The sequence below is a fragment of the Phyllostomus discolor genome, chromosome 4, assembly GCF_004126475.2.
Source record: "Phyllostomus discolor isolate MPI-MPIP mPhyDis1 chromosome 4, mPhyDis1.pri.v3, whole genome shotgun sequence".
Classification (NCBI taxonomy): domain Eukaryota; kingdom Metazoa; phylum Chordata; class Mammalia; order Chiroptera; family Phyllostomidae; genus Phyllostomus; species Phyllostomus discolor.
In genome coordinates, this window is record NC_040906.2 from 49,648,028 (window position 1) to 49,664,654 (window position 16,627).

The following is a 16,627-nucleotide window of genomic DNA, read 5'->3' on the forward strand; positions in this document are numbered from 1 at the left end:
TTTTCTTTATTTTTTCTTTCTTTTTAAAGATGAATAAAAACAAAGTATTTTCCAACCTGCTTATCCCAGGTTCAGGGTTGCAGGTGACTGGAGCCTCTTAGCAGCTCTGGGCATGAGGAGGGAACCCACCTAAACAAAATGCCCTTCTAAAGCAAGGTGTGCTCACACCCACACCACCACTCACTCAGACTGGGACAGTGTGGACATACCAGTTCACCTCACATGCATGTTTTGGGGATGTGGGAGGAAAGCAGAGTACTTGGAGAAAACCCACACAGACATGAGAATGTGCATGCTTGACACAGACACTGGTCCTGCTAGGAGTCAGACTTTTTCCTTCTCATTGTTATACAAAAAAGAAAAAAATTTTATTCGAGGACCTCTTACATGTTACAAATGATCATTTTTTAGTTGGTATCTTGTAACATGTTTCAAAACTAACTGTTAGCATAGTTGAGGTGTTAAAATATCTGAATGATGGTCTATAATAAGTTTGAAGATTGCTTTTCATCAAAGAGTAAAGAGGACATTGATTTTGAGAAGAAATAATTTAAGAGAGAAATTTTCAGAGGCAGCTCATTAAATTAATACAATTTTAAGTGAACTCTGTTCCTTGTCCTTACCTATCAGTGTTGGCTTATTTTCTTTCTCAGGGAATTAGCAATCTATTAATGTTGAATTGTGAAAACTAAACTTAATTTTATTTCTAACAGGTGAGAAGAAATTTGTTTGTCCAGAGTGTTCAAAACGCTTTATGAGAAGTGATCACCTTGCCAAACATATTAAAACACATCAGAATAAAAAAGGTATTCACTCTAGCAGTACAGTGCTGGCATCTGTGGAAGCTGCACGAGATGATACTTTGATTACTGCAGGAGGAACAACACTTATCCTTGCAAATATTCAACAAGGTTCTGTTTCAGGGATAGGAACTGTTAATACTTCCACCACCAGCAATCAAGATATCCTTACCAACACTGAAATACCTTTACAGCTTGTCACAGTTTCTGGAAATGAGACAATGGAGTAAATAATACACAAATACTTATTCATTGTGGTTATTTTTATACAGTAGTGAGAAGAATATTGTTCCTAAGTTCTTAGATATCTTTTTATTGATGTGCAAAAATTTTTGGATTGACAGTAACTTGGTTATACATGACACTGAAATGCCTTACTTTGTATGATATTCCATAGTATATTAAAAATGGTAAAATTGCATGGGTTTTGTAGGTACTTTTGGAATCTAGAAGAAATGAAATTTTACCAAGTTATATAAAGAGAAAATTGAATTTAACAATGAGAATGGGTAGTCTAACCAAATGCATCAATCCTGTGTGGTTTAGTGTAAAAATGAGAACATGTTGGTATTTATCTATTGTAAGATAAAAAAAAGTTGGTGGGTGAAAGAAATCATGTTATGATAAAAAAAATTTTTTTGTAATTTTCTTGATGACTGGAATTTTTATTATGCATAACTGACAAATCAAGTTTCCAAGCAAATGTTACATAGTGTAGGCTTTACTTAGCTTATCAATTTGTCATTTTGAAGCTAATTATTTTAATTAGGTTAACTATGTACAATATTTTAAGCATTACTCTTGTAAGATTTTGAAAACTACATTTTAACATGGAACTCTAGGGATAGTTACCTTTTAAATCCTGTTGAAAAGCCATGTTTAAAATTTAATTTGCCAAAATAATGTCTTGTTAATATTCTTTCAATAATGAAGTTGGGCAATATAACCAATGTTTAAAAAAGTTCAAAATGTATAGGTTGAGGCATTTGGGTGGTAAGAAAATGTTATAGTGAAATATCCCTTTTCTTGCATATTGGAGGACCAAAAAATAAGGTGTATTGCGTCTTAGCAGCGACTTTTTTATCCAATCTTGTTTCCAAAAACCATATGTCTGCCAGGGCCTTAAAAGCCATCATGTAAATTACCAGTAAAGTATAACATATGCAAACATAACAAAATCACTTCCATAGTGACGATACTCCAACCATATGGATATTAGTCATAGAAAACTAGTGGTTTTATGATATTTTTTTAAGTTTTTTTTTTTTTTTTTTTTGTCTAGGTAGTCAGTCTGCACTTAACTATCAACCATTTTCCTTTTTTGCTTCTTCCCTTAAAATTTATATGTATCAGTACATTTAATTGAGAAACATATGTTTTTTATTATGCTGTATTTTCTTTTTATTTTTTAATTGTTTATATTTTCAATTATTAAAAAAATGTACAAAATAAAGTTTCATTGCTGGTCTTGTAAGAGCTATACAATTTTCCTAAATGTATACTTATAACTGCAGTTCACCTATTTCAAAAATTTGGAATTCTGTTCATTTGTTATTAAGACCACCTCAAATTTAAAGGCTACCTTATTGTACGTTTAAAGTGTATTATAACAGTGTGGTAGTTAATAAAACACTATTTTTTTTCTTTTGAGTTTGTTGTATTCCTATGCATTTAAAATATTGCAGTAGTGTGGGGTAAGAAAATCTGTGTGGTTTTTCTTCAACTTAGCCTTTTATTTGCCATTATTGATTTCAGACACCAAAATTCTCTTGGGTATATTTAAATTAAAAGGGGAAGAATAGAGGCATCAGTAGAGTTCTAATTTTTCACCTAAGAATAAGCTTATTAAGTAAAACTTTTGAAAAAAATTATTTGCCCATATTGAGTAATACCAATTTCATCAATGCCATTTTGCAAATCCTGTTTTTTATTTACTTGTTCTCCCTATTAAAGAAATGCAGGGTATATTGGTTTATCTAAAACTTGAGTTTACATGAAGGTTCCTTTAAATGAAAACGAGACAAGCTTTGGTAACAATAGCATGTTATTTGAAAAGGTTATGTTTTGAATCTGTGTGTCTTAATTTTGATAAAAGCAGGGTAGGAGAAAAGGAAAATTTAACAATATTAACATGACTGTATTTTAGATACTTTTAAAATAAAAATCCAGTTCTCTCCACATATATACAGTGGGGGTAAAGATTTTCATTGTTTTCCAGGCTTAATCTGACACTGTCCACAATATCTTTGACTGTATAGGACAACTCTAGAAATGCATATAAAAACAAAGTTTTTCTGAATGAAAGTTAAACTTGTGATTTGAAATAGGACTTGGAATTACAGAAATTAATCATTTGGTTGTACAGTTATTTTGAAGTTATAGGCCTTAGACTTTGAATCTTTAAACTCCTTTAGATAATTTTTTATTATCGAGGGTGTGTGAAGAGGATTACATTAGGAGGTTGTTCACTAAGCAAAATACCCACAAATCAGCAGATTAAAAAGCTTTTTAGTGATAGTTGAGGTATTTTTAAATAATACTGAAATTTTACATTAAGTTTATAGAGTGTTTTTGATCCATGAGTTTCCAAGCCTGTTTTATCAGTTCTTAGAACATGAATGCAATAAAGAAAGTAAGTAGTATTTAAAATCATTTAAATAAGTTTTTGGATTTTTTTGAGTGCTCATTAGATTCATCAGTGAACTTTGAATCTTTACCTAACAAAGAAATCAAAGTTAGTATTCACTAATGCAGGTGACTTTTAAATGTTTGTATTTTTGTATTAAAAGATGTTGAATATACTTTGGAAATTTAGTATTTGAAGAATTACCTTAAAGTCATTATTTTCTAGTTTTAAGTCTATTGTTTATGAGTGTAATATTGTAAATACAGGGGTTGGCAAAAGTAGGTTTATAGTTCATATGGTAAATAATACAATAATAAACTTGCATACCCACAACTATAAACGTACTTTTTGCCCACCCCGTATATTCTTTAATAGTTATTTTTGTTAATTGTTTTATTTTTGCAAAAGTTAGAGTTAATGCATATTCAGTGTACTTATATAGAAATAATTCATATTTATCAGAACATAATCATCTGGTGGACTAGTTGTCTCTGTACTCTATTCCTTAATTTAAAGAAAATACCACTTAAGCAAATTTTATTTCCTGTATATTGAAAGTTAAGGACTTTGAAAAGTAATTCAGTTAACCAAAAGGCATATAAAGCTTTAAAGGAGTACACCTGTTGCAAAAGTTAGGTTCCCTATAAGTAACATTGGCCAAATAACAAAATGCTTATTACAGTATTTCAAATAGTGAAGTCACTTAAATATTAAGCATACATGTATGTATAGACTGAAGACATATTGAACATATTTCACGGGGAATAATTCTTAGCCACTATTCAACAGAAAATGCTAGGAGCATTTTACAATATCCATAGGCCTAGCTTCATCCTCAACCTACTAAATCCACGTCCCTGGGGATGGCGAGGCTATATGTGTTGTGTAACAGCTTCTCAAATGTCTTTGATAAACACTGCTGGACTAGAAATCATTTCAGTAGAGCAAGCATCCCTTAGCATCTTAATACTGAGTCTTCAATCCTTAAGTTTTTATTTTATTAAAAATTTTATTGTAGTTAATATGGTTAGAAATTTGGGGATATTACAATTAACATTTGATTTTTAAAATGTATGTTGACATGTTCATACTACCTATTAGTAGTAGGTAATGTGGTTTTCAGTTTTAATGATACTTGGTAAAAATTGTTTTGTGTAAAAGAACTATTTGCTTCACAAAATAGTACGTTCAGAACTTTTTGCCATGAATTGAGTGATTTTTTTTTTGTCTGATAATGAGCACAAAACAAATTGGTCAATATCTTGGGAACAAGATTTGATATTTTAGCGGAATTACCTTTATTTAGTGCTGGAGACACAAAGACACATTGGTTTGGCCCCTTTCCCTTTGTTCAGTTAGATTTGCAGTCATCAAATGTGTTGTAGTAAATTTATACTAGTGGCAGATAAAAAGTGCTCTAGAACTTGCAGAATTCTACATGGAGAAGTTTGGGGAACTCAGGCAGAGGAAATGGCATTAGCAAAGGTACAATGTGGTTTGTTACAGGTGAAGGGGAGTGGTTTTCGAGATGAAGGATGGAGTGGCAGAGTTCTGGACAGGGCCTGTGAAATTGCAAAGGAGTTCAGAATTTAGCCTACCAGAGGTTCATAATCTTTTGGGGGATCAAAATTCTTAGAAAATGCACCTTAAATTCATCAAGTTCATGGTATTAAAATACTGCCCAGGCATCCTTGATCTAAGGCCTGAATGTTTGAAAACAGTCACACTCAAGGAACTGGTGAGGAAGAGGAGTCTTTAAGGAGACTCAAACCATGGAAATTGTCAAGGTGGTGACAAACATCAAATGCAGTACAGAGAGGTTAAGTTATGAAAAGGGAGAAATGGCTTTCGATTTTAGTAATGAGTTGCCTGCTGGTTTTGTAAGCAGTTGAGAGTGTTTTGGTAAGAGTAAGTTGATTGAGGGCACAGAAGAGGCTCTGGAAACAACAAGCATACAATATTGATGAGTATTAGAAAATGAGAGAATAGAAGAATTTAAATGACCACTAAGGTACCCAGGGATAAATGCATAACAAAACGAGTTGGTTTTTAAGAAGTGCATGATAATGCTGATTATATATTTAAGGTACAGTTTTTTTAATGTTAAAAATGATGCGCTGAAATGGGGGGTCTTTATTTCCTTTAGCCTTTCCTCCCCACCTCCCAGCTTGTAACTTTTTTGCTTCTAATTCTGTTTTAAACTACATACTAGATGTGTGGTACTGGGTAGATTTCTTGCCTAGAAACCTAATTTCCATCATTATAAAAGGGATCACTAACAATAGTACCCATCAGAATTGTTGTGAGGATTAAAATGTAAGCATTTAGCATAGTGTCTGACTCAGTACAGACTATAAATGGTATGTATATTTTTTCACATCTGTTAACTTTGGAGATTTTCTGTAGTGAAAATATTTTGGAGTTTCTGTTGTTTGGTTCATGTGTCGATTTTCTTTTTCAGAATAAGGGGTAGTTTTGTTTTTAATGTAGAAATGTGGAAAGTCAACAATTGAATCTAAGGTGATAGTGGACAACGTGTCTGAAAGTGACCGCCTCTTAGAAAGGATGGAATAAGAAGAAAAGAATGAAGCACAAAAAAAATTGTATTGAAGAAATTACACCGTGGTGTAGAATTCTATCTTATTTTAAACATTTCTAGAAGCCAGCCAAAGAATTTTTAGGTTCATTTCAGTTGAAAGATAAAATTTAGCTTTTAGTGGTTCCGACCTTAAATTGGAAAAGGCCATCAAAGAAATGCAGCTTATTTCTTCAAAAAATGTCTTAAGCCTTCAATTACTACACAACAGGGAAATAAAGGAAGTGTTAGAGTAGATAAGGAGTAGGTAGGGTATCTGCCCGACTTTTGTCCAGTGTTTTGGATATTACTGCCACCTTTGGGGATGAGCCGTTCAGGTGATTGGATAAGGAATGGACATCTGGTCAAATCTGAGCCAGTCAGATGATTTCTCCTGAGAATTTGAAATGGGAAAACTGATGTCTTGGGAGGTTGCATTTGGAACACACTTGTGAAGCAGAAGGAATAAAGCAGAGATGAAAGAGATTCAACCCCAGAAGAAAAAGATGCAAATGGCTGCCTGAATTCCTGATAACTAGCTTTTATTCCAGTATTTTGTACCTGTTTGCATTTCTTACTCCTGGGATCCTTAGGCACCCTTAAAACCTTGCAGGGAGACTGCCCCACTTCCACCATTAATTTTTTCCCTTCAACTTGGGAGCCCGTTATTTGCTACCTAATAATGCCAACTGAAACATCTGAGGTACAGTTCTTTCTTGTATGGAATACAGTGGTTTGAAATAGTTGATGACTTGGTCCTGTAGAAAATGCCAGCAAAGAGTCAGGTTGAGTGCCGGGTGAGTCCGGATAGATGAGGGTGAATTTAGTATGGAGCCTGAGTGAGCAGGGTGGACCTTGAAGAGCCAGTGAAACGTTCCAAAGAGAACTGATTAAAAGGCTTAGAAATCCATCTGCAGTCAGCACTCTCTCTTAGCAAAGAGCTGTGTCTGTTTCTGCCTGTGTTTGGTCTTACCTGTGTTTGGTCTTACGAAATGACTTTCTGCCAACATTAGCTTTATAGTTAGTATCTCACACCACAGGGTCTTCCCTTTATATTTTTGTTAGGTATTTGGGCTCAGGTTTTGTTTGGGCCTCACTGTTAATTGTGTAAACCCACTATCTTAGTCTACCTCACAACCCCAGTCCTTTAAGAATTCTTAATTGGCTCTTTCTCATTTTTACTCTTGATAACTTTTGTGGCTTTTTCATCCTGAGTCATTTAGTAATTTTCATAGTATGACGTAGTACACAGGTTTTAGATGTAGCACAACTGTGTTCATGTCCTGGCTCTGCTGCTTAACTAGTTGTGTGATCTTGACTGCCTTTCCACTCCGGGCCTCAGTTTTATAATGTGTAAAATGGAGTTAATAGTAACACTTTCGTAGGGTGATAGGGAAGATTAAATGGGTTCATGCATGTAAGCCACTTCCCACAATGCCTGATACATAGTTAAGTACTGGTAAATAAGCCTTGGAGAGATCAGCATTCCTTCTACACTTGGAAATAATTATCCTCGTTCTGTATTAATGTGTTCACTCACTTTGATCCACACAGTTGTCAGCAAACGTTAACAAAATGGATAGCATTTGTATTGTGCCTTTTTTATTATGAAGCATTTTAAATGTACAGAAAAGAATATGGAAAATGCAACAAATACCTGTGCATCTACCATCCAGCTTCTGCAGTTTTACAAATGTTTGCTTGTTTTCTTCAAAAAAGAAATGACTAGAGTTGTAGTTAAAATTTATCTCTCCCTTCACTCACAGAGGTTATTGCTGCTCTTATTTGATGTTTATCAGAATGATACCATGAATGGATTTATATTCTTTTATGTGTACATATATAGGAGTGTTTTTATGTTTTTGAAACTTTAAATGGTATCACATACTGTACGTAACCTTTTGGCACTTTATTTTTACTCATTTTTGAGATGTATCCATGTTAACACACCTCTTTAGATTACTCATTTTAAATGCTGTAGTTCACTGAATTAGTGTATCACAATTTATCCATTTTCTTGGTACACATTTAAGCTATTTCCGGTTTTTGGCTATTATAAACGATGCTGCAATGAAATACTTGTTTCCTTGTGCACATGTGTGTTTCTCTGAGGTATGTATCTGGAACTTCAGTCACTGGCCTATTGGATATTCTTACCTTTCGATTCACCAGATACTGTCAAATTGGTCTCCACAGTGTACATCCCAAATTGCACTCCTACAGCAGCGCACAGTTCACATTTTCCTACACCTTCCCCAGTCCTTGGCTTTGGCAGACGTTTCTTCCTAGTGGAAAAACAACATAATTTTATTTTGGAATTTGACAAAATGGTATAAAATCCATCTGGGAGAAAAGCCAGTGTAACTAAGAAGTTAAAAAGGAATCAGAAACACTAAGCCCTGTATATATAGAAACTGATACCAGTAGGCACACCAAGCAGTTGTTAACTGTAACACAAACAACGCATGTTTTTCTTAGTGGTTCCACCTTTTTTTTTTTTAAGCGTTCCTTATTTTCCTTTTTTTTAAAGTTTTAAGATTTTATGTATATATTCTTAGGGGGAGAGGAGGGAGAAGAGGGAAACATCAGTTGGTTGCCTCTCACATGCCCCTAATTGGGGACCTGGCATGTACCCTGACCAGGAATGGAACCAGCAAACTTTCTGTTTGCAGGCTTGTGCTCAGTCCACTGAGCCATACCAGCCAGGGCTCTGCCTTTTAACTCATTCAACCCCTGCCCTAGTCTGGTGCTCCCCCAGCCTCTCACTGCAAGGGTCTCTTCACACAGTAGACCGTTCTCTTGGATGAAATGTAGAGAAGGCTCAAGCCAGCTAGCTGCCTTCCCTGGTGTTCACCTCATGTAAGGGCTGGCAGTATAGGCGACTGCACTGTGGCCTGTTGTCTTTCTGCCTCCTGCTCCCCAGTTCTCCCTTCCCACCCCACCCCACCCCCAATTCAAGCCGTCATTGATCAGCCAGCCAGTCAGCTGCATAAGAAGACTTCAAACAAGAAAGGCTTTCTTGAAGAGGCCCCAGGATTGCCACTTACATTGTGTGTGTGTGTGTGTGTGTGAGAGAGAGAGAGAGAGACCACATGATGGATATGAAATAACTCCTGATTTTGATTCTCATTTCCCTGTGTGCTGGTGAGGTTGAGCATAGTTTCACTAAGTGCACAATCCATTAGTTTCCTCTGAAGGGTATTGCTTATTTGAATCCTTTGTCCTCTTGCCTTTTGGGCTTATTTACACTTCTGCACTGATTTTTAAACATTTTAAGTAAATTATGGGTACATATTTTAGAGCTGTACGGGCTGTTAATATGCCAGTCTTAACCCTTTAACTTTGGTGTTTTGTATGTGGTAGAAGTTTTATTGAATCTATGAGTTGAAACTTTGTCTTTCTGAAGAAATTCTCTGGCTGGTGTCATAAAAATATTTTTCTTTAGAATTTTACATTTTTTCTTTTTAATTTAGCTTATTAAATCTACTTCAAAATAATTTTTGCTTGCAGTGTAGCGTCTCTGCCCTCCACCTGGAGGATCAGCTGTCGTGGCACTTGACTGAGCGGCCCTGCCCCTCCCCACATGTTGGGATGTCTGCCTCTGTCACGTGTGGAGTTCCCACATGTGTGTCAGTCTGTTCCTTCCTGTCTTCCCTGTACTGAGACCATAAATAACCACCATCCCTGTGTTTCAGCTTTTCACATTTGGTAGGGCAGGTCTCCTCCACCCACCCCTTAACCTGTCCTTCAGAATGGTTTTGATTGTTCTTGAGCTCTGGCTCTTTCTATGAGTTTTGGGATGAAATTGTCAAGTACCATCGAAAAGTCATATTTGGACTTGTGTTTGCATTACATTGAGATTATAGATTGATCTGGAGGCAGAATGTTATCTTCCTACCCATGGATATTCTTTATCTTCATTTACTTGTCTAGTTTAATATCCTTTTATAAACTATTGTTTTCTCTTTGAAAAGTCTTGCATTTTCAAAGAGAAAACTATTGTTTTCTCTTTGAAAAGTCTCTTACATTTATTTCTGTGTAGCTTTTTCATAGTTGTTCTGGGGAATAGGTGTTTTTGAGGGTTAAATGTGTACATTGGTCAGTGCTGGTCTGTGTAAAAGCCATTGACTTTTGTAGATTGTTTTTTCTCACATACTTTTGCTAGTTCAAGTAGTTTGCCTGTAGGTTCCATTACAGTTTTCAGTGGACCCAGTCATGTTTTAAATAAGATGTTTGTCTCTCTATTTCCAATTCCGATACCTCCTTTAAAGAAGTATTGCGTCAGCAGCCTAATGTGAAATAGAAGCGGTGGTAACAACAGACATCTCTGTCTTCTTCCCGACTACCATTTACTTCTCTTTCCCACATACAGTCTTACTTGGTCTTTCTGATGTTGTGAAATAGGCAGAATAGGCACTATCTATCTCCACTTAAAGTTTAGGCTTAGATAAAGTATCATGCTAAGTCATTGCCAGAGAACGTGAACTCAAATCCAGGTGTTCTGAGTTCAAATCCTGTGTGATCATCCCAGGTACCACATCTGTCTTCATAGAACTTATAGGATCGATGGCATTTTTCCCCTTCCTTCAACAAACATTTGGGATAAAATGATAATTCATAGTTTCTATCATGAAGGATATAATGAGAGGCCGATGACATTCTCACTACAATTAGCTTTCTGACTTTTAAAAATTAAAAAAAAAGTGGTGTATCTCACTTCCCGTACTCCTTCTATAGAGCAACATAATCCCTTTTGTTTCAAGGTTTGGGGGAAAGTAGCTTTTTTTTTTTTTTTCTTAAACATGATCCTCTAAGAACTACAGCATACCCTTGCTAAGTGTCCACAGATGTGACATCTGGAATATGGCACTCCGAGCCATGGCACTCGTGCAAGAGCTGAGCGAAGTCTCTCTGCTTGGCACAAGGTTATACTCATGAGGACAACTCATAAACCGTTTATGGCATCCAAAGAGAGAACGTAGGGACTTACTTGCTTGGGCTTTAGTGTGATGCTCAAAGGGAACTTGGTAGGCCAATTTCACGGTAGGAAAAAGCAGACACAAGAAAAGTTGCTTATGGGGTCTGTGTTTCAGGCCCAAGTCTCCTCAGATCTACTCTCACAGTGGAGGCAGTGAGTCAGCCCCGGAATGGAAACTAGACACTACATGGCAGTAACATAGGCATTTGACCAACTTTCTAATCACAGGTGGCGAAGAAGGAAAATGTACTACTTTGCCATGTAAGATCATTGTGTGACTGATGACGCACAGCAGAAAGGGCAGTAGGTGTAAATTCCACCCACCTCCAGGGACCTCTTATTGTCTGGGTTCCTTTCTGCTGGGCTGGTTCCCTTTTCAATTGGCCAAGGATAAAGGGACAGTTTTTGAGATATTCTTGTGTCCCAGAATTTAAAGGACATGGGAGAGTTTTAAAGGAAGGAAGTGAGCAGCGAGAGCAGCTGGGGTGGAGGAATGCACAGGAGGATTGGGCCAGCTCAGCCTGTAGCACTGAGTGCTGGGTGTCCTAACTGTACATACAGAACCGCTGGCATCGTTCATGAGAGCCAACTTCCTTCCTGAGTCAGCGTTGTTGGAAGGTGGCTTTTTGGACTCTGACCTGATGTGATCATACCTCCTCTGTTCTTGAGGCTTTGCCCTAAAACTTGAGAGCTGCTGGGAGCAAGCTGCAAACTTGAAATTCCTTTTTGGTGTTGCTCTGCGAGGGCAGAGAAAACGAGCCCTTTGCAGTCATATATGAACAGGATCACACTGTGACTTCTTTCAAGTTGCTAGAGAGGCCTCCAGCTGCAGAAGGGCCTAGGTCATGCTCGTCATTGATCTCTAAGAATCAACAGCACTAGGTTGCTAACTCCTTTTGTTACAGAACAAACAAGGGGGGCCTGGGACGATATAAAGAAGCCCCCAGGTCCGTTATGTCCGCTGCCAGAGGAAAGACGTCTCTCAATGCCAGAGATTTGTGAAAAGGAAAGGAAACGTTTATTTAATGCTATACAAACTTAAAGTAGGGACCTAATGTCTTCACCAAAAATCCTAAAGTCCCTTAAAGCACCCACAAACAGACACAGTCCTTCCTTCCCCCTTTGCCCAGTCCAGAGTACTATATCTCCTAAACTGCGGGGGTCCCTACTCTGGCAAAGGCACGTGGTCCTCTCTCCCCAGACCATGGGAGTCCCTACTCTGCCAGAGCCGCGTGGTTCTCTCCCTCAGGGTCTCGAGAGTCTTCACTCTGCTAAAGCTGTGTGGTTCTCTCTTGCAGGGCTGCGCATGGCTCTCCTCCTTCAGGGCTGTCCATGATCCTCCCCCCTCAAATGGCTGCCGCGTCTCGGTTTAAATCCCAGCACCCATCTTCCTCTGAAGCCCCATTTCGGGCTCGTCTCACAATTGGCTACAGCTGCCAGATTCTGGGCAGGTGTGGCCCTGTGGTGTGGAGCCAATTATCTCCAGGCTCTTCTGGATCTTATTACAGATCTCTATTTGAGGCTGCCCTCTTGGCTGCACCCTGTTACACTTTGTTTTTGGCAACGTTTCTTCTGCCTTAATTTCCCTCTTGTGAGACAGACAGGCAGCTAGGTTGAGTGAGGTCGGGGTCAGCTTGTCTCACTTGCGCCCACTCCTCACCTTCACAGGTAGCTTCTTGAGAGCGTTGGCCACACTCCACGTCCTCGTCTACTCAGTCAGCTCTCACCCAGCCTGCTCTCCGTTAACTGGGAAGTCATGGCTTCTGCCCCATCGCCCCACTGGAGGTGCTCTTGGAAAGGTCAAAGGTGACCTCCATGTCACTACACTGTGTAACATTTAAATGTTCATGTCCTGCTTGACCTCACGAGTGTTCTGGTCAGCTGGCTGTTCCCTCCGTGAAGCACTGACTTGCCATGACCTCCATGACCCTTCTGACTTTCCTTCTGCCTCTTTCCACTTCTCCTCTCTCTCCTTTGCCAGCTTTTCTTCTCACACCTGACACTTAAATGTCACATTTTCTCAAGCCTTGATCCTGAGCTGATTTCTCACTTGATTTATTTTTTTTAATATAAAGAAAGAATGAATGACCTCATTCATTCTGGGAATTGCCTTTTACTCCAGACATGGAAAGCTCCTGAGTTTTCTCCCTCCATTCCTCGTGTGAGTGGCAGCCAAGATACTGAGCTACCTATTTGGTCCCTCTGTTGGGTGTTTCACAGGTGCTTCAAATTTTATATGTTCAAAGCCTAATTTCTGAGTGCCTGCTCCCAAATCAGTATTCACCTTAATGAATAGCATCATCATATGATCTAAATACTCATGCCAGAAAAGTGGAAATTACCCTCGACAGCCTTCTCCTTCCCACCCCCCCGTGTGGGTTCTGTTGGCAGGCCAAGTGTCCCAGAGGCCGTGGCTCTCTCTATGTCTCTGTCAGCAGCCTCGCCAGCAGTGTCCTCTAGCTCGGGCTGCCCATAAACCTTTGTATTGACTCCTTCCTAGTTCATTCTCCACACAGCAGCCCAGAGTGATCTTTTAAAAATCTTAATTTTCTTAACACTCCACTGGCACTTTAGACAGCTTACTGAGACTTTGCAGAGGTCTGTCTGGTCCCTGGCCGACTGTCAGCCCCTCGGGTGAGTCAGCCACACGCGCTGTTCCCCGGCCACGCTGCCTCTCTCACACCCTCAGGTGTCTCCTGTTCCTTCCAGCCTGCCTCCGGGCTCGGTGTGTTCTCTTGTGGCTGCACTGTGACTTTTGTGGGCTCCGGCACTTTGGCCTTATGGGCCCCTTCTTAAGTTGTTAAGAAAGTCTATTTTATGACTATATTGGTACAAAGGTTAATATAATTTAGGCTGGGTTCATTTTTTCTTCTTTTTTCTATCAAGATAGAATTCACATACATAGAATTGCCCTTTTAAAAATTTTGTCTTCTTTAATTGATTCCAGAGAAGGGGAAGAGAGGTTAGAAATAGAGGGAAAGAAACATTGATCGGTTGCCTCCTGCATGTGCCCCAGTGGGGGACTGAACCCGCAACCCAGATATGTGCCCCAACCGGGAATTGAACCTGTGACCCTTTGGTTTGCGGGACGATGCCCAACTGACTGAACCACACCAGCCATGGAAAAATTGACCATTTTAAAGTGTACACTTAAGTGGCATTAATGCAGTCATAATGCTGTGCAACCACTACTTCTGTCTATTCAGTAGTTACAAAATATTACCTGAAAAGGAAACCCTGTACCCAGTTAAGCAGTTGCTCTCTATCACCTGTTTCTTCTAGTCTCTGAAAATCATTAGTCTGCTTTCTGTCTCTAAATTTTCTTGTTCTGGACATTTTATGAAACTGGAATCGTACACTATATGGTCTTTTATGACTGGCTTCTTTCACGTAGCATAATATCTTGAGGTTCATTCATACTGTAGCTCGTATCAGTACTTCATTCCTTTTTTATGGCTGAACAATATTGTATTACATGGATATACCACATTTTGTTTATACATTCAGCCACTAATGGGCATTTTTGCCATTGTCAAGAGTGCTGTTACGTTTATATGCAAGTATTTATTTAAATGCCTGTTTCAGTTATCTTGGACTATATATCCACACACACACCACACACACACACCTAGGAGTGGAATTGCTGGATTAATTATTCTCCTGATTTTAAGAGAAATTAAAAATAGTTTCATGGGCCCCTAAACCTATTGCAGACCTGGCACTGTGCCTGATGACTCAGTGGGCCCTGCCTTCTGTTCTTCCTGAGGCGCTTCTATTTCATTTTCATGCACCAGGCGAGGGGCAGCCCCAGCTAGCACATGTCTGTTGGGAAGGCTTACTGTGCCTCATAGAGCAGATGGGGGCGAGTAGGATTGACTCTCACTTCCCGTCCCAGAGAGAAATATGAATTGATGGCAGTAGTGAGCCTGAGCTCAAAGCAAAGAACTGCTCTACGCATCTGCACAATCCAATCGCTATCTGGTTCCGCCGGCCCACCCCATGCCCCCAGCTCCTGGCGCCGCAGCCCTCTTGGTTCCCCTGCTTTCACCCCACCTCAGCACCTCTCCTTGGGGAACCTGACCTTAACAAAAGAAAAATAACCAATCCTTCCACTTCTGAGCGTAGCATTGGTGGTATGTGACAGTAAAATATGACCTAGTTATACCAACCTTATTGTTTCAAGACCTTAGGATTATGTTCTGGTGTTTACTGGAAAATCCTGGGTAAAATCTGCTCTGCCACCGTTTCAAGTTCTTTGCATCAGTGTGCTCCTTTCTGCTGACGCTCGTAACAGGAGAAGATTATAGTCAGTCAGGAAAAGTCCCTACCCTGCTTTTTTTTAGTTAAACCCACAGTATTTTCCATTCCCCTTTTTAATTATATTTGCTCTGTGGTTTGGGTGAGTAGACCACATTGCTTGCTGCCTAAATTATTTTCCAACTACCAAATTGCTACGTCCCCAAACTTGTGCTCAGGTCTGTGTTTTCCTACATGTTTTTAGGGAAGCTGTCTTTTAGGACATTGAATTGCATCCTTTCCTGTGATGTATAATTACAGCATCAATATCTATACACCTTTTGTTACAAATATATGCTAATTGTCTTTCCTGTTTCAAAATTCTTAAAACAGTTCTTAGGCATTAAAGGGCACTGTCAACAAAGTAAATATTGAACCAAAGATTGGGGAGGGAAAATCCAGAGAAAGCAAAGTTTCCGTAGGTGAACCTAATAACTTCACACGTGCCACAAAGCCTCTTAATATGCTTTTGACAGTTGGTAATTGGTGGATTTCCCTACCTTCCTTTGAATTATTTTGTGAAATCAAGTGGGTCATTATGAAGCGCAGATACCCAGTAATCTTATTTTATTTTATCACATCAACGTTAGCTCCATTTGGGGATGTGCAAATGGTATTTGTCAGTACTTAGCAAATGCTTCTCCGTGCTTCGAAGTTGCCTCTACTTTTGTCGGGAGCTCAAGCTGATACTAAATACCACGGTCATACAAAGTGGCTAATGGGCCTGGGAAAGCTGAGAACGATCATGGATTTAAAACATAGTGCAAGGCAGAGAAAGAAAAAAAAGGGCTTTCTGAATCTGAGGCACTGTGCATTTCAACACTTGAGATAAGCTAGACATAAAAGTGTTTGCTTAGCCTGTTTGATGGTTTTTCTCCCCTCTGGTTTCACTTTCTTGTTACATCTTTCACTATGCTTTGTAGGCCTGGTTTTGATTTCAGATTTTGAACACGGGACTTGGACCCTTGAACAGTCTCGATTCTCAAGTATAAGCTCTGTTCATCGAAATCCTTCTATTTGGTAACCCCAAAATGGGCAGGAAGACAGAAGAAGGTACACTGTGAAACTCAAAACATGAACTCTGGGCTGTGTAGGTCTGCTGGCAGCAGGTCCTGCCCTTCCGCCCATCAGCCCCGGGAACGGGGCGGGGAAGGCGTGTGTCTCGGGGCCAGTGTTCGTGACATGCCTAATTACGGTAATAACGCAGCGCCCATCAAGTCTCTGCCAGAGTTAATTAGCTCTCCCCATTATCTGATGTTTCATTACCTTCTAAAGTTTCTCATGCAGAGTCTCGCAAGAGGTGTTTTATGAACAAGCTGTAACTACTTTTATGGGTTTTAGTGATTTAGACT

The 16,627-nt window shown here is 39.0% G+C and overlaps 1 protein-coding gene across 2 annotated transcripts in view; it reads left to right on the forward strand.

Moving 5' to 3' along the window:
* Positions 1 to 2,450, forward strand: part of SP3 (Sp3 transcription factor) — a 53,102-nt gene extending 50,652 nt beyond the window's left edge. For both annotated transcript variants that reach the window (XM_028510040.2, XM_036023280.1), the window contains exon 7: positions 714 to 2,450. In XM_028510040.2, coding sequence (XP_028365841.1) covers positions 714 to 1,030 — 317 coding nt within the window. In that variant the 3' untranslated portion in view covers positions 1,031 to 2,450. The remainder of the gene's footprint in view (positions 1 to 713) is intronic.
* The last annotated feature ends 14,177 nt before the right edge of the window (positions 2,451 to 16,627 follow it).